The sequence below is a fragment of the Spermophilus citellus genome (genome assembly GCF_964194105.1).
Source record: "Spermophilus citellus genome assembly, chromosome: 6".
Taxonomy (NCBI): domain Eukaryota; kingdom Metazoa; phylum Chordata; class Mammalia; order Rodentia; family Sciuridae; genus Spermophilus; species Spermophilus citellus.
In genome coordinates, this window is record NC_138187.1 from 116,712,984 (window position 1) to 116,729,258 (window position 16,275).

Below are 16,275 nucleotides of genomic sequence, written 5' to 3' on the forward strand. Positions count from 1 at the left end.
GTTACTGAGCAGACAGGTAAGGCCAAATGAATGTTCTTTAATGATGAGAACTAATCAAACCTTGATCTGTTTTTCTCCTCAAAACTTAATAGAAAGCAACTCTATGAACATAAACGCAACTGTTTAAAAACAATAATGTATACTGGTTATAATTAGTGAATCTCAATTGTTCTTTTGCTATTATTTTCACAGGTTAAGGAAAACAAAATTATATCATGCCTGAATGGACATGACGAATGCATGATTATGCATGTATGGAAATATCGCAGTGAATTCCATGAATATGTGCAATTAATATGTGCTAGCAATTATAATAAAAAATCGCATCATTCTTTACATGCTTGTTTTAAAAAAGCAACACTTAACAGCAAAGATTAGCAGAAATTATTTAATTTCAGAAATTATTTAACATCAACAGGGAAATCTTTTAGTTAAATAAAAGCAGATAAATAAAGCAACATTCAGCTTCATGTTCAAATGTTTCAACAACTAAAACTGCGCTTTAAAGCGTTCTCTGCAACCCCTTGTTAAAGACAGAGTGGGAGATCACATTATTAAGTATCCCAGCTAGAAGTTCTAAATGTCACTAAAAATCACTCAGTTTGCCAAAGTAATCCATGGCTTAATCCAGGAAAAAAACCAAAATCTAGGTGGGCTACGGAGAGAACACCTGGGTACTGTTAGTAGTCTGTGTGTTTCAAATGGGTGAACAAAATTCTGTCCCACTGTGGCTTCAGCCCAGTAAAAGATAACACCTTTGGGTAATGCATCAGCCTAGGAGGATGCCTTGTCACTCACACAATTGCCTCATTAGCTGAAAGACTGGTAATGTAGAAGAGATTTTCTCCCAGAAGAAATCCATAATAATTATCTCACATTCACTGCAAAAGAAGAATCCAGGAAACTTTTCATGTTCTCACTGAGCAGAAATATCAGTGCTATGAAAAGTTATATTGGTTGTCAAATTTAAAAGGAATCTCAGGAAAGTACAGAGACAGTTCTCTAAAGGGACATAAAAATATACTTGAGTTATCTGGCACTAAGCCAAATGGGAAGGAAGTTTTGATATCACAAATCTGTATTTTAAAATGTAGTGTTAGAATCACAGCAGATGTAGTTAAACATGCCATACTAAAACTTTCTTTTATTTATCTATTTATCTGTCTATCTACCTGTCTATTTATCTATTTATTTATTTATTTTTGGTATCAGAGATCAAACCCAGGGGCACTTAACTGAGTTCCATCCCCCACCCTTTTAATTTTTTTATTTTGAGAGAGGATCTCACTAGGAGCTTAGAGCCTCACTAAGTTGCTGAGGCTGGCTCTGAATTTTCAATCCTCCTGCCTCAGTCTCCCAAGCTGCTGGGATTATAGGTACACCACTGTACCTGGCATAAAAATTTCTTCTCTCTGTTCTGGGACTCCAAAAGTCTTATCACATTTGCTTATGTGACTATGATCCTACTCTGTTTTAATACAAATCAATCAATCAATCAATCAATCTATCTAATAATATATGTGTATGTGAAATATTTATACATATATATAAAATTTCACTATATACAAACAGTATACATGGCCTAACAATAAATTACTTGCTTCATTTTTAAAATATGAAAATGTACATCTGAGAAAGTTTTCCCATTGAAGTAATGAATGAAGTAACAAGAAACAACTTTGGTTTACCAGGATAATTCCCATTCTAACTGCTCTTTTTTCTCCCCATGTGGTTTTGTTTTTTCACTCTTTAAAGAAATATTCTTGTCTTTTACTGTGAGTAATCTGAAAGGCAAGTGCTATGAGAAAAAAGAAGAGCTAAGTGAAGCAATAAAAGAAAACTCATCTGTTATCATATTAACTCAAAACTAGATTTTAAACTAAGAAGCCTGAATACTTCAAAATATGATACAAAGTTTTATTCTTCTCAATGAAAAGGGAGAAATTCCTTTCATATGGAATATGCATTACAATAAAGTCTATGTAAATATTCCAAAATCCAAAAATATCTGAAATCTTAAACACTTCTATTCCCAAACTTTTTGGGTAAAGGGGACTCAACCTGCAGTAGATATTTTTCAAACAACTATTTATTTGTAAACGTTATGTTTTATATCATGTTTTTTCTTCATATATGTATGAAATGTAGTATTGTACTTAACTTAATAGAAGAATTCAGATAACTGACTTTACAGAACTTTATGTATTAATAATAAACTCACATTCTAATTACATGCTAAATTAATTACCTTTTGTAGACTGGTAGGATTTAGCTGAGTTTTGTCTATTATTTTCACAGCAACCTAGAAAAGAGAATCATTAAGCTGTATTTGAGAATATATATTTTAATGAATAAAAACTTACAAAGAAAATGTCTTTTGTTTCATTCCTAACTATGCATTATTTAGTTCTATTTGAGTATTCATGATATTGGTAGTTTTATAAACTTGTCAGTCTTAAAATATATTCCATTGACCTGTCTTTAACATATCTGATCTTGTGTCAATGAAATTAAGCCTTTGCTATTTATTCCAAGTTTTCTCTTTTACTGTAAAAATCACTCCTGTATCTTGTTTACTCATGATCTCAATAAACAAATATAGGGGGATAACTTATAAACATGCAGTAATTAAAATATTATGTGAATAAAATGATTACATGGATACAGAGATTAGCTATGTAAGCCTTCTTATAGCAAAAAGGCAAAATGGATTTAAATATCACTGAAGGCTCCATCTGGTATAACCTGTATATAAACAGCTCTTAGTGTTGGAATGAACTAAACTAAATGGAAAATGACAATCAAAGTATACATAAAATGAAAATATTAAAGTAATTTTGTAGTTGAGACTTTTAAAAATAATGTCCTAATCAGATCTAGTAAACATTACATAATACGATCGTGAGCTATTTCTTTAAATGAAGTCTTTAACCCAAATATACAGACATAAATATAAAATGCACAATGTGCAAATATATAAATTTTTACCACACAAGTACAGATTATTTAAAACACAAGGGATTTTGGAAATCCAATTCTCTTATCACTGAGAAAACCACCTGTATAGCAACATTCATTTACTGGGGTCTCTAAACAAAAACTAGTGGGGAATTTTCCACATATTTGCACTTAGTTTACCTTAAGCTAAAAGCTTATCCTAGCCTTGCTCCTGAGATTAGTAGCAATGGTAATCAGAAATGTTTACAGAAACCGTATAATAAAAGACGGAAGGCCGAAAGTTGCTCATTTGCAGCACATCTGATTTACAAGAGATGTTAATATGTAGGGATGAATCTTTCCTAAATGCTAAAAGATCAAATTTTACGCCATGATATAGATCAGTTTACTAATGTTCCATTCACACATAATAAATCACATGTTGCAACTGTCATTTATTCCTCAACATCAACTATTAAGAAAGCTCTTTCACAACACTCTGGAGAAGTCCAGGCAAATATTAAAAGGCATCATAAAAACTTACCTCTCTACCAGTTAGAACATGTCTTGCCAATTTCACTTTGGCAAAATTCCCCTTCCCTATTGTTTTTTGTAAACGGTAATTTCCAATGTGAGGCTGTTCATCTGTTGCTGATGTAATGGAGTTTCTACACCGGGGGATGTTCTGTCTGCTACTTGATTTGGTAGGCTGGATGTGTGGTTCCGTATATCCATCTACAGATGTATGCTAAGAAAAAGGTTATAAGATTTCATCATTAATTAAATTATATTATAAAAGGGCAATTAAAAAGACTACAAATAATTTTCATTAACAATTATTCCTCAATGAAAATATACTGTGCATACAATTTAAAGTTGAGCATTCTATTCACAATTCCTTCTTGACTTCAACTCCTTTTACTGGTAAGTTCAACCATTTAAAATAAAATGAGTATATACTTTTATTTATTCACTTTATTATTTTTACTGTGCTGGGGGGTCAAATCCAGGGCCTTGTGCATGCTAGAAAACTGCTCTATCACTGAGCCATATCTCTGGCCTTTACATGCTTTGAATGAAAAATGTAAATGGGGGATTCCAACATGGTGGCGGGCGCAGAGAGATCAAGTCTCTGACCTCTTCAGCTGTGCAGGCATAGGGAGTCGTAAACAACCTAAATCTGTTTGCTCAGGATCACTAGGCAATGCTGAGCTGACGTGGATCTGGGGCGAACAGTCTGGGCCTCTCAGAACACACACTGAGCCCGGATGGGCTGAATTCAAGCTCCCGATCGCCTGCTTCCCGCAGACAAACAGCTGTGACTCAGCACTAATCCATCCGGCTGAAACAACTGGTCAGCCCTTCTCATCCTAAGGAGGTAAATGCCTACCGAGCCTTCATAGGTAGTGGCCACAGGTTTGAAATGGGGCTTGGGAGAGACAGTAAGGACCCACCCGTTGCATTGGTCGCCCGGCAAAGGGAAACGAACTGTCGCCATTTGCAAGAGACACCACCATGGCAGAGAACTGACGTCATCAGACTGCGGCGGAGGAGATAACTTCATTGAAACCTGCGGCTACAGGTGTGTAATTCCCTAGCCTTCCCTCTCCACACATCGGGGAAACCTTAAGGGCCCCTCCCAGCTCTCCCGTAAGGGCCCCTCCCAGCTCTCCCATAAGGGCCCCTCCCAGCTCTCCCGTGAACGCAATAGCCAGCCCGAGGGAATCAGAGATGGTGCGGCACCCGCCGCGTGGAACTACCGCTCCCACCAGTGCTGACAGCTGAGGTCTCTTGCACCAGCTACCGGGGGCATGGCTACCGGAGGGCAAGTAAAATTCGCTGAGGATTCTCAGCCCCAAGCTCTACAAACTTAGGGTCTGAGGGAATGGCAAACTGGAAGAGTGTGCCTAGTCGTTCATGAAAACAGGGCTCCTGGGAGCAGCAGACCTGGCGTGTAGCCAGTATTGTGGTGAGCGGCACCATGAGAGGGGCCTGGCTAGAAGAAAAGTGGGAAGTGACTAGACACAAGAGGAGGCCCTAGGCACTCAGGATTGGAGACTCGCCCAGTCTGGGAGGAGCTGCTACACAGTGATTGGCTCCCGCGTATTGACAGGAGAAACCTGGCCTGGTGGGCACAGCGCCACCTAGTGGAAGAGAAGTTAATCAAACTCTAAGACTGCATTTATTAGTTTTTTTTTTCTTTTTTTCTTTTCTCTTTTTTTTTGATTTGGGTTTTTCTTTCATTTTCATTTTTCTTTCTTGTTGTTTTTTTAAATTTTTTTTTACAATTTCTAAAATCTTTTTTCTTCTAATTTTAATTTTAATTTTTTTTATTATTTTTTAAAAATTTTTTTATATTTCTTATTTTTTTCCTTCTTTTGTCTTTTCATTTCTTTTCAATTATCTTATCCCCCCTTCCTTGAATTCTACCTGCTTACTCTCATTCTCTTTAGTGACTTCTTCCCTTCCCTTCTAATACCTTTCCTCCCAAGCATCTAATAAATTCATAGGAGTAAACAGTAACTCATCAGTCAAACAGAACAAGAAGTAACATGAGCAGCTTCAAAAAGCAAGGAAGAAAAGGAGTACAAACAATGCAGGGCAGCCTAAATATTCAGGAGGACCTAGAGTCATCAGAAAAATGGTCATATAAAGAACTCAAGGAACACCTTAGACAGATGGAATGGAACCTTAAAGAGGACACAAGACAGCAAATTCAAGCAGCGAAAGAACACATTGAGAATGAATTACATAAACAGATAAAAGAAGAAGTTAAGCATCTTTATCAGGAGATAGAGATTATAAAAAATAATCAAACAATAATTCTAGAAATGAAGGAAATGATAAACCAAATTAAAAACTCAATTAAGAGTATCACTAACAGAGTGGAGCAAGTAGAAGCCAGAACGTCAGATAATGAAGACAAAATATATCATCTTGAAAAGAGTCTAGCCAACTCAGAAAGGCTGGTAAAAAATCACAAGAAAAACATCCAAGAGTTATGGGATAACATAAAAAAACCAAACTACGAGTCATCGGGATAGAAGAAGGTACAGAGATTCAAACCAAGGGAATGAGTAACCTGCTGAATGAAATAATTACAGAAAACTTTCCAGAAATAAAAAAGGAAACAGATATACAAATTGAAGATGCATACAGGACACCGAGCACACAAAATCACAGTAGACCAATGCCAAGACACATTGTTATGAAGATATCCAATATACAGAACAAAGAGAAAATATTAAAAGCTACAAGAGAAAGGAGGCAGATTACATTCAGGGGTAAACCAATAAGGTTAACAACGGATTTTTCATCACAGACGCTGAAAGCAAGAAGGTCATGGAACAATGTATTTCAAACACTGAAAGACAATGGATGCCAACCAAGAATTCTGTATCCAGCAAAATTAAGCTTCAGGTATGACAACGAAATAAAAATCTTTCATGATAAACAAAAGTTAAAAGAATTTGCAGCCAGAAAACCAGCACTGCAAAGCATTTTGAGCAAAACACTACACGAGGAAGAAATGAAAAACAATAACCAAAACCATCAGTAGGAAGTGCCTCGGTAAAGACAGAGGGCGAGGGGAAAGATAATCATGGAGAAACAAACTAAATTTTTTTTAAAAAAGGATAAATAATCAAACATGGATGGAAGTACAAACCATATATCAATAGTAACTCTGAATGTTAATGGCTTAAACTCTCCAATAAAGCGACATAGGCTGGTATCATGGATTAAAAAAACAAATCCAACAATATGCTGTCTCCAGGAGACACATCTGATTGGAAAAGACATACACAGGCTGAAGGTGAAAGGATGGGAAAAAATATACCACGCACACGGTCCTCGTAAGCAAGCAGGGGTGGCCATCCTCATATCGAATAAAATCGACTTCAAGACTAAGTTAATCAAAAGGGATAAAGAAGGACATTATATACTGTTAAAAGGAACCATTCACCAACAAGACATAACAATTATCAATATTTATGCACCAAATAATGGTGCTGCGACAATCATAAAACAAATTCTCCTCAAGTTCAAGAATCAAATAGACCACAACACAATAATTATGGGTGACTTCAACACACTACAGAACTCAATATCACAATCAATAACCTAGACTTAACTGACATATATAGAATATATCAACCATCATCAAATGGATATACTTTTTTCTCCGTAGCACATGGATCCTTCTCAAAAACAGACCATATATTATGCCATAGGGCAACCCTCAGTAAATATAAAGGGGTGGAGATAATACCTTGCATTTTATCTGATCATAATGGAATGAAACTGGAAATCAATGATAAAAGAAGGAAGGAAAAATCCTACATCACATGGAAAATGAACAATATGTTACTGAATGATCAATGGGTTACAGAAGACATAAAGGAGGAAATCAAAAAATTCTTAGAGATAAATGAAAATACAGACACAACATATCGAAATCTATGGGACACAATGAAAGCAGTTTTAAGAGGAAAATTCATCGCCTGGTGGTCATTCCTCAAAAAAAGAAAAAACCAAGAAATAAATGAGCTCACACTTCATCTCAAAGCCCTAGAAAAGAAAGAGCAAAACAACAGCAAATGCAGTAGAAGGCAAGAAATAATTAAAATCAGAGCGGAAATCAATGAAATTGAAACAAAAGAAACTATTGAAAACATTAACAAAACTAAAAGTTGGTTCTTCGAAAAAATAAATAAGATCGACAGACCTTTAGCCATGCTAACGAAGAGAAGAAGAGAGAACTCAAATTACTAACATACGGGATGAAAAAGGCAATATCACAACAGATGCTACAGAAATACAGAAGACAATTAGAAATTATTTTGAAAACCTATATTCCAATAAAATAGAAGATAGTGAAGACATCGATAAATTTCTTAAGTCATATGATTTGCCCAGATTGAGTCAGGAGGATACACACAATTTGAACAGACCAATATCAATGGATGAAATTGAAGAAGCCATCAAAAGACTACCAACCAAGAAAAGCCCAGGAACGGATGGGTATACAGCGGAGTTTTACAAAACCATTAAAGAAAAATTAATACCAATACTTTTCAAGTTATTTCAGGAAATAGAAAAAGAGGGAGCTCTTCCAAATTCATTCTATGAGGCCAACATCACCCTGATTCCGAAACCAGACAAAGACACCTCAAAGAAAGAAAACTACAGACCAATATCTCTAACTAACCTAGATGCAAAAATCCTCAATAAAATTCTGGCGAATCGAATACAAAAACACATCAAAAAAATTGTGCACCATGATCAAGTAGGATTCATCCGTGGGATGCAAAGATGGTTCAATATACGGAAATCAATAAATGTTATTCACCACATCAATAGACTTAAAGATAAGAACCATATGATCATCTCGATAGATGCAGAGAAAGCATTCGACAAAGTACAGCATCCCTTTATGTTCAAAACATTAGAAAAACTAGGGATAACAGGAACTTACCTTGACATTGTAAAAGCTATCTATGCTAAGCCTCAGGCTAGCATCATTCTGAACGGAGAAAAGTTGAAGGCACTTCAATCTGGAACAAGACAGGGATGCCCTCTATCTCCACTTCTATTCAATATAGTTCTCGAAACACTGGCCAGAGCAATTAGACAGACAAAAGAAATTAAAGGCATAAAAATAGGAAAAGGAGAACTTAAATTATCACTATCTGCAGATGACATGATTCTATACCTAGAAGACCCAAAGTCTACAAAGAAACTACTAGAACTAATAAATGAATTCAGCAAAGTGGCAGGATATAAAATCAACATGCATAAATCAAAGGCATTCCTGTATATCAGCGACAAAACTTCTGAAACGGAAATGAGGAAATACACTCCATTCACAATATCCTCAAAAAAAAAAAAAATACTTGGGAATCAACCTAACAAAAGAGGTGAAAGATTTATACAATGAAAACTACAGAACCCTAAAGAGAGAAGTAGAAGAAGATCTTAGAAGATGGAAAAATATACTCTGTTCATGGATAGGCAGAACTAACATCATCAAAATGGCGATATTACCAAAAGTTCTCTATAGGTTTAATGCAATGCCAATCAGAATCCCAACGGCATTTCTTGTAGAAATAGATAAAGCAATCATGAAATTCATATGGAAAAATAAAAGACCCAGAATAGCAAAAGCAATTCTAAACAGGAAGTGTGAATCAGGCGGTATAGCGATACCAGATTTCAAACTATATTACAGAGCAATAGTGACAAAAACAGCATGGTACTGGTACCAAAACAGGTGGGTGGACCAATGGTATAGAATAGAGGACACAGAGACTAATCCACAAAGTTACAACTATCTTATATTTGATAAAGGGGCTAAAAGCATGCAATGGAGGAAGGATAGCATCTTCAACAAATGGTGCTGGGAAAACTGGAAATCCATATGCAACAAAATGAAACTGAATCCCTTTCTCTTGCCATGCACAAAAGTTAACTGAAAATGGATCAAGGAGCTTGATATCAAATCAGAGCCTCTGCATCTGATAGAAGAAAAAGTTGGCTCCGATCTACAGATTGTGGGGTCGGGCTCCAAATTCCTTAATAGGACACCCATAGCACAAGAGTTAATAACAAGAATCAACAAATGGGACCTACTTAAACTAAAAAGTTTTTTCTCAGCAAGAGAAACAATAAGAGAGGTAAATAGGGAGCCTACATCCTGGGAACAAATTTTTACTCCTCACACTTCAGATAGAGCCCTAATATCCAGAGTATACAAAGAACTCAAAAAATTAGACAATAAGATAACAAATAACCCAATCAACAAATAGGCCAAGGATCTGAACAGACACTTCTCAGAGGAGGATATACAATCAATCAATAAGTACATGAAAAAATGCTCACCATCTCTAGCAGTCAGAGAAATGCAAATCAAAACCACCCTAAGATACCATCTCACTCCAGTAAGATTGGCAGCCACTATGAAGTCAAACAACAACAAGTGCTGGCGAGGATGTAGAGAAAAGGGTACACTTGTACATTGCTGGTGGGACTGCAAATTGGTGCGGCCAATTTGGAAAGCAGTTTGGAGATTCCTGGGAAAGATGGGAATGGAACCACCATTTGACCCTGCTATTGCCCTTCTCGGACTATTCCCTGAAGACCTTAAAAGAGCATGCTACAGGAATACTGCCACATCGATGTTCATAGCAGCACAATTCACAATAGCTAGACTGTGGAACCAACCCAGATGCCCTTCAATAGATGAATGGATAAAAAAAATGTGGCATCTATACACAATGGAGTACTATGCAGCAATAAAAAATGACAAAATCATAGAATTTGCAGGGAAATGGACGGCACTAGAGCAGATTATGCTTAGTAAAGCTAGCCAATCCCTAAAAAACAAATACCAAATGTCTTCTTTGACATAATGAGAGCAACTATGAACACAGCAGGGAGGAAGAGCAGGAAGAAAAGATTAACATTAAACAGAGACATGAGATGGGAGGGAAAGGGAGAGAAAAGGGAAATTGCATGGAAATGAAGGGAGACCCTCATTGCTATACAAAATTACATATAAGAGGTTGTGAGGGGAATGGGAAAATAAACAAGGAGAGAAATGAATTACAGTAGATGGGGTAGAGAGAGAAGATGGGAGGGGAGGGGAGGGGGGATAGTAGGGGATAGGAAAGGTAGCAGAATACAACAATTACTAATAGGGCATTATGTAAAATTGTGGATGTGTAACCGACGTGATTCTGCAATCTGCATTTGGGGTAAAATTGGGGGTTCATAACCCACTTCAATCTAATGTATAAAATATGATATGTCAAGAGCTTTGTAATGTTGTGAACAACCAATAAAAAAAAAGAAAAATGTAAATGGGTACGTAGCCAGACACTCAACAGACCATTACTGCTATACAGGGTATTGCCCTTTTACATTGAATGACAGCATAGACCAGGACTGCTCCATTAGAAGGACAGAATGTCTTTACTACCAAAACAAAACAAGCTCATGATATAGAATATTTGGCTAAACTAGCCCAGCCTCTCAGACTAGCCACTTTATGTTCTCTCTTACATTTCTTGCGAATATAACTTGATCAACTGACCAAATAGGTGCCTGCTACAAGTATATCTCTGATCAATTACTGCCTAGCCCCCTCGCCCAGCTCACCATGCTCATGTAAGAGGTATCTATATTCTTACCCAGGTTCATGGTTCAAGATTCTTTGCATTCTTCCTTAATATTGTTCTTGACACAAGATGTCACTTTGTCTCACAGTCTCATGATAGCATATGACTTCAGTGGATAGCTGATCCTGCTCAGTTGGGGGCTCAGTACCTGGACTCTCAGTTCAAGCTGCCTAACCATATCTTTTCCTAGCTCTGATTATTTATGCTGCTAATTTTGTCTGCTTTATGACATACATAAAAGCTATTGCAAACATAATCACACATGATAAACATAATGTTTTTCTCTGACTTTTTAAAAAATAGCTGCAGATGCACCAGGAATGTGGATCAATGATAGAGTATTTTGCCTGGCATACATGAGGCCCTGGATTCAATCTCCAGCACCAAAAATAAATAAATAAAATAAAAATAATGCAGTATGACAAATTAACAAAAGAAGGGTCATCTTTTATTTGCAAAGTAATTCAGATTCATGTTGTCCTAACCTATATAAGAAAACGTTTCTCTAAAATATTCTGAGTTTATTGTAAATGAGGTAGTTTTTCCTCATTTCCTTCTCAAAGGATTTGTTACTGGTATACAGAAATGCTTTTTATTTATGGGTGTTGATTTTATATCCTGCAACTATGCTAAATTCATTTACTAGTTCTAGAAGTTTTCTGGTAGAGCTTTTTGGGTCTTCTAGGTATAGAATCATATCATCAGCAAATAGTACTAATTTAAGTTCTTCTTTTCCTATATGTATCCCTTTAATTTCTTTCGTCTAATTGCTCTAGCCAGTGTTTAAAAAACTATGTTGAATAGAAGTGATGAAAGAGGCATCCCTGTCTTGTTCCAATAACCTCAAAAAAAAAAAAAAAAGATACTTGGGAATCAGCTTAATGAAATAGGTGAAAGATCTATATAATGAAAATTACAGAATCCTAAAGAAAGAAATCAAAGATCTACCTTGCTCTTGGATAGGCAGAATTAATATTATCAAAATGACCATACTACCAAAAGCACTATCCACATTTAATGCAATTCTGACCAAAATGCCAATGACATTCCTCTTAGAAACAGAAAAACCAATCATGAAATTCATCTGGAAAAATAAAAGACCCAGAATAGTTAAAGCAATCCTTAGAAGGAAGAGTGAAGCAGGTGGCATCACTCTACCAGACCTTAAACTATACTACAGAGCAACAGTAACAAAAACAGCATTGTATTGGCACCAAAACAGACTGGTAGGCCAATGGTACAAGATAAAGGACACAGAGACTAACCCACAAAATTACAATTATCTTATATTAGACAAAGGTGCCAAAAACCTGCATTGGAAAAAAGATAGTATCTTCAACAAATGATGCTGGGAAAAATGGAAATCCATATGCAACAAAATGAAATTAAACCCATATCTCTCACCATGCACAAAACTCAACTCAAAGTGGATCAAGGGCCTGGGAATTAAATCAGAGACTCTGCGTCTACTAGAAAAAAAGTAGGCCCTAATCTTCATCATGTGGGTTAGGTCCCAACTTCTTTAATAAGACTCCTATAGCACAAGAATTAAAACCAAGAATCAATAAATGGGATGGAATCTTCTCAGCAAAAGAAATAATCTGTAAGGTGAACAGAAAGCCTACATCCTGGGAGCAAATTTTTACCCCTCACACATTAGATAGAGCACTAATCTCTAGAGTACATAAAGAACTCAAAAAGCTAAGCACCAAAAAAACCCCAAATAACCCAATCAACAGATGGGCCTAGGACCTGAACAGATGCTTCACAGAAGAGAATATACAACCAATCTACAAATATATGAAAAAATGTTCATCTTCTCTAGCAATTAGAGAAATGCAAGTCAAGACTACTCTAAGATGTCATCTCACTCTAGTCAGAATGACAGCTATTATGAAGACAAACAACAATAAGTGTTGGCGAAAATGTGTGGAAAAAAGGTATACTCATACACTGCTGGTGGGACTGCAAATTGGTGCAGCCAATAAGGAAAGCAGTATGGAGATTCCTTGGAAATTTGGGAATGAAAACACCATTTGACCCAGCTATCCCTCTCCTCGGTTTATACCCAAAAGACTTAAAACCAGCATACTACAGGGACACAGCCACATCAATGTTTATAGGAGCACAATTCACAATCACTAAACTGTGGAGCCAACCTAGATTCCCTTCAGTGGATGAATGGATTTAAAAAAATGTGGCATATATACATAATGGAATTTTACTCAGCAATAAAAGAGAATAAAATCATGACATTTGCAGGTAAATGGATGAAGTTGGAGAAGATAATGCTAAGTGAAATTAGCCAATCCCCCCCCCCCCCAAAAAACAAATGCTGAATGTTTTCTCTGATATAAGGAGGCTGACTCATAGTGGGGTATGGAGGGGGAGCATGGGAAGAATAGATGAATTCTAGATAGGGCAGAGGGGTAAGATGGAAATGGAGGGGGCAGGGGGTTAGCAATGATGTTACCAAAGTACACGTATGAAGACATGAATTGGTGTCAACATACTTTATATACAATCAGAGATATGAAAAAAATGTGCAGTATACGTATAATAAGAATTGTAGTGCATTGTGCTGTCATTTATTTTTTAAAAAAATCAATAAAAAAGAGAAAAAAAGGTGATTCAGAGTCAAAAAATAAAAATAAAAAATAAATATTTTGAGCAGAAGTTTCTTTTTCCTTGCTTTTTTCATTGGTGCATTATAGGTACACAATAATAGTTGGATTCATTTTGTCACATTTGTATATGTATGCAACATTATTGGCTCAATCTCTTTCCCAGTACCTTCCCTTCCTCCCTTTCCCTGATCCATTTACTCTGCTGATCTCCCTTCTATAATAATTATTATTTTAATCAGTGCATTTCATATATATGTGTGTGTGTATATATATATATATATATATATATATATATACCTATATAGTATACATACCATTATACACACACACACACACACACACACACACACGATTCATTGTGATATATTTGTACATAGACATAGCATAATTTGGTAGATTCTGCTGAATAGAAATCTCTTAAAAGCAAAACTAAGAATGAGTCTATTTACCAGCCTTGTACAAAGCATGATTCATACTCATTTTTCTATTATTACTTCCTGATTTTTTATAAATAATTGTTTTAATTCAGTTCAAGATTACAGATATTCTTCTGAGTCTTATATATAACTCTAGTCTCTGGCCTCCTTCTGAATTAGAGGCCCTTTTGGTGCACTCTTACAGTGACCTGTTTCTATGTAAATAACATCCATCACACTGTACCATCATTATATATTTACTGATCTGTCACTGGCACTCTATCATGAACAATTCTAGAGCAAGGATATTTTCTTTTCATCTCTGTGTGCTCACCACATTGAAAGTGCCAGATACACAGGAAGGATTCAATAAATCAATAGTTCTCAAAGTATTATCCTGGACCAGCATCATCTGGGCACTTATCAGAAATGCAAATGCTCCAGTCCTGTTCCAGGTCTATTAAATAATAAACTCTATGGGTAGGTTGCAACAATTTGTGTTTCAACAAGTGTCTTCTGATACATACCAAAGTTTGAGAACTATTGCAATAAATCATATGAAAATGTTATTTAGTGTCTCTTAGAGACTCTTCTATTAACTGGGCACAAACAAGATTTTAACTCCATTCAATTCTAAGAGTTAGCAGACTGCTATAATATTTCCCACAAATGGTCTCTGTCTGAACTTGTTCTACAGAGAATGCTGACTTGTCCATCCTTCAGTTCAATATGAAAATTCCTCTTTCATGAAGCTTTTTGTCCTTTCACGAAAGAGTTTATTCCTCTCTTCCGTTGCTACTTTTATATCCAGTAAATATTTCCACAGTTGGAATTATCACACCATCTTGTAAATATCTATCCATAGTCTATTTTTTTAAATTTTAAATAATTATTACTATCAGCAGCAGCAGCAGCAGAAGAGGCAGCAGCATTTTTCACTACTGAGGTTTGTCCCCAGCCCTTTAGAGTTTCTGAGAATCTTTCTTTTGAGGTGCTGGGGCTTGAATTCAGGGTATCATGCATGCTAGACAAGTACTTTACTACTGAGTCAGATTCTTTGCCCTTATTTTTTATTTTGAGACAGGGACTCAATAAGTTGCCGAAGTTGCCTCAAACTTGTAATCCTCCTGCCTCAATCTCCCAAATTTCTGGGATTACGGGCATGTGCCACCACGCCTGGCTGTCCCAGATTTCTTTTTGCTATAGATCCAAAGCTCCCAAATCCGCATAATTTAACATAGTGTTAGGGACAAAAAAGGCACCAATACACATTAACTGTATTGCAGGGGTTTAATATGAGACCTCATACCCTTGACTTTTAAGAAATGATTCCTTGTTGCTCAGATCTATGATGTGTATAAGAAGAGTAATAGTTAAAATATTTGAGATGTACCTGGCTCCTAAAGGCAATTGTAGGCTAGATCCTGATGCTAAACCAAACTAACAGATTTGATTAATTCCAAGTTTCTGCACCCTTTCCTATGTTAATTTTCCAGTGCCCTCCCACTGAAGGTGGGGAATAATTCCCAGTCTTTGGATTCATGTCATTTTCTTTGGCCAACAGAATAAACTGGATGTAGCAGTTTATAAAAGACCCAAGCAAGTCTTCAAGTGATATGTGTCAACTTACTCTCATAAAATTCTGCATCACCATAAGAAGAACTTACCCAAGATGACACCAAAGTAAGATGAGACATACATGGAATAGAACCACTCCCAGCTAAGCCCAGAACAAATCAACTGACATCAGATGACCCTCAGACTCATAAGAAATCATAAATGACTGTTGGTTTAAGCTAGTGAGTGTTAGGAAGATTTGTTACACAGCAATTTTGGACGATACACAAACCCATTATTTGACTGTTTGACTGGTTATTGATTGATTCATTGGTTGACTGACTGCAGGGCTGAGAAATGAACCCAGGTCCTTCAGCATATTAAGTACTCTTTACCAAACTACATCCCTAGCCCCTATCATCATTTTTAATTTAGGAGGTGAACATAAGGGAAAATACTTATAAAATATTCTTATCAAACATATTCAAATTCTAGCAGAATCTGAGGAGAGGGGCAGTGTAATCAATTCCCTAAGAAGAAACCCTCGGTCATAGGTATGTA

The 16,275-nt window shown here is 36.1% G+C and overlaps 1 protein-coding gene across 11 annotated transcripts in view; it reads right to left on the reverse strand.

Moving 5' to 3' along the window:
* Positions 1-16,275, reverse strand: part of MARK1 (microtubule affinity regulating kinase 1) — a 137,776-nt gene that overhangs the window by 64,311 nt on the left and 57,190 nt on the right. For 10 of the 11 annotated variants that reach the window (XR_014022644.1, XR_014022645.1, XR_014022646.1 and 7 more), the window contains exons 2-3: positions 3,482-3,685; positions 2,249-2,302 (exon numbers count right to left, since the gene is read on the reverse strand). Coding sequence is in view for 7 of the 11 variants with exons in the window: in XM_081299134.1 (XP_081155260.1) it covers positions 2,249-2,302; positions 3,482-3,685 (258 nt within the window). In the remaining 4 variants the exon portion in view is untranslated. Of the gene's footprint in view, positions 1-2,248; positions 2,303-3,481; positions 3,686-16,275 lie in introns of those variants that run through there. The other variant, XM_081299136.1, reaches the window with a different exon arrangement.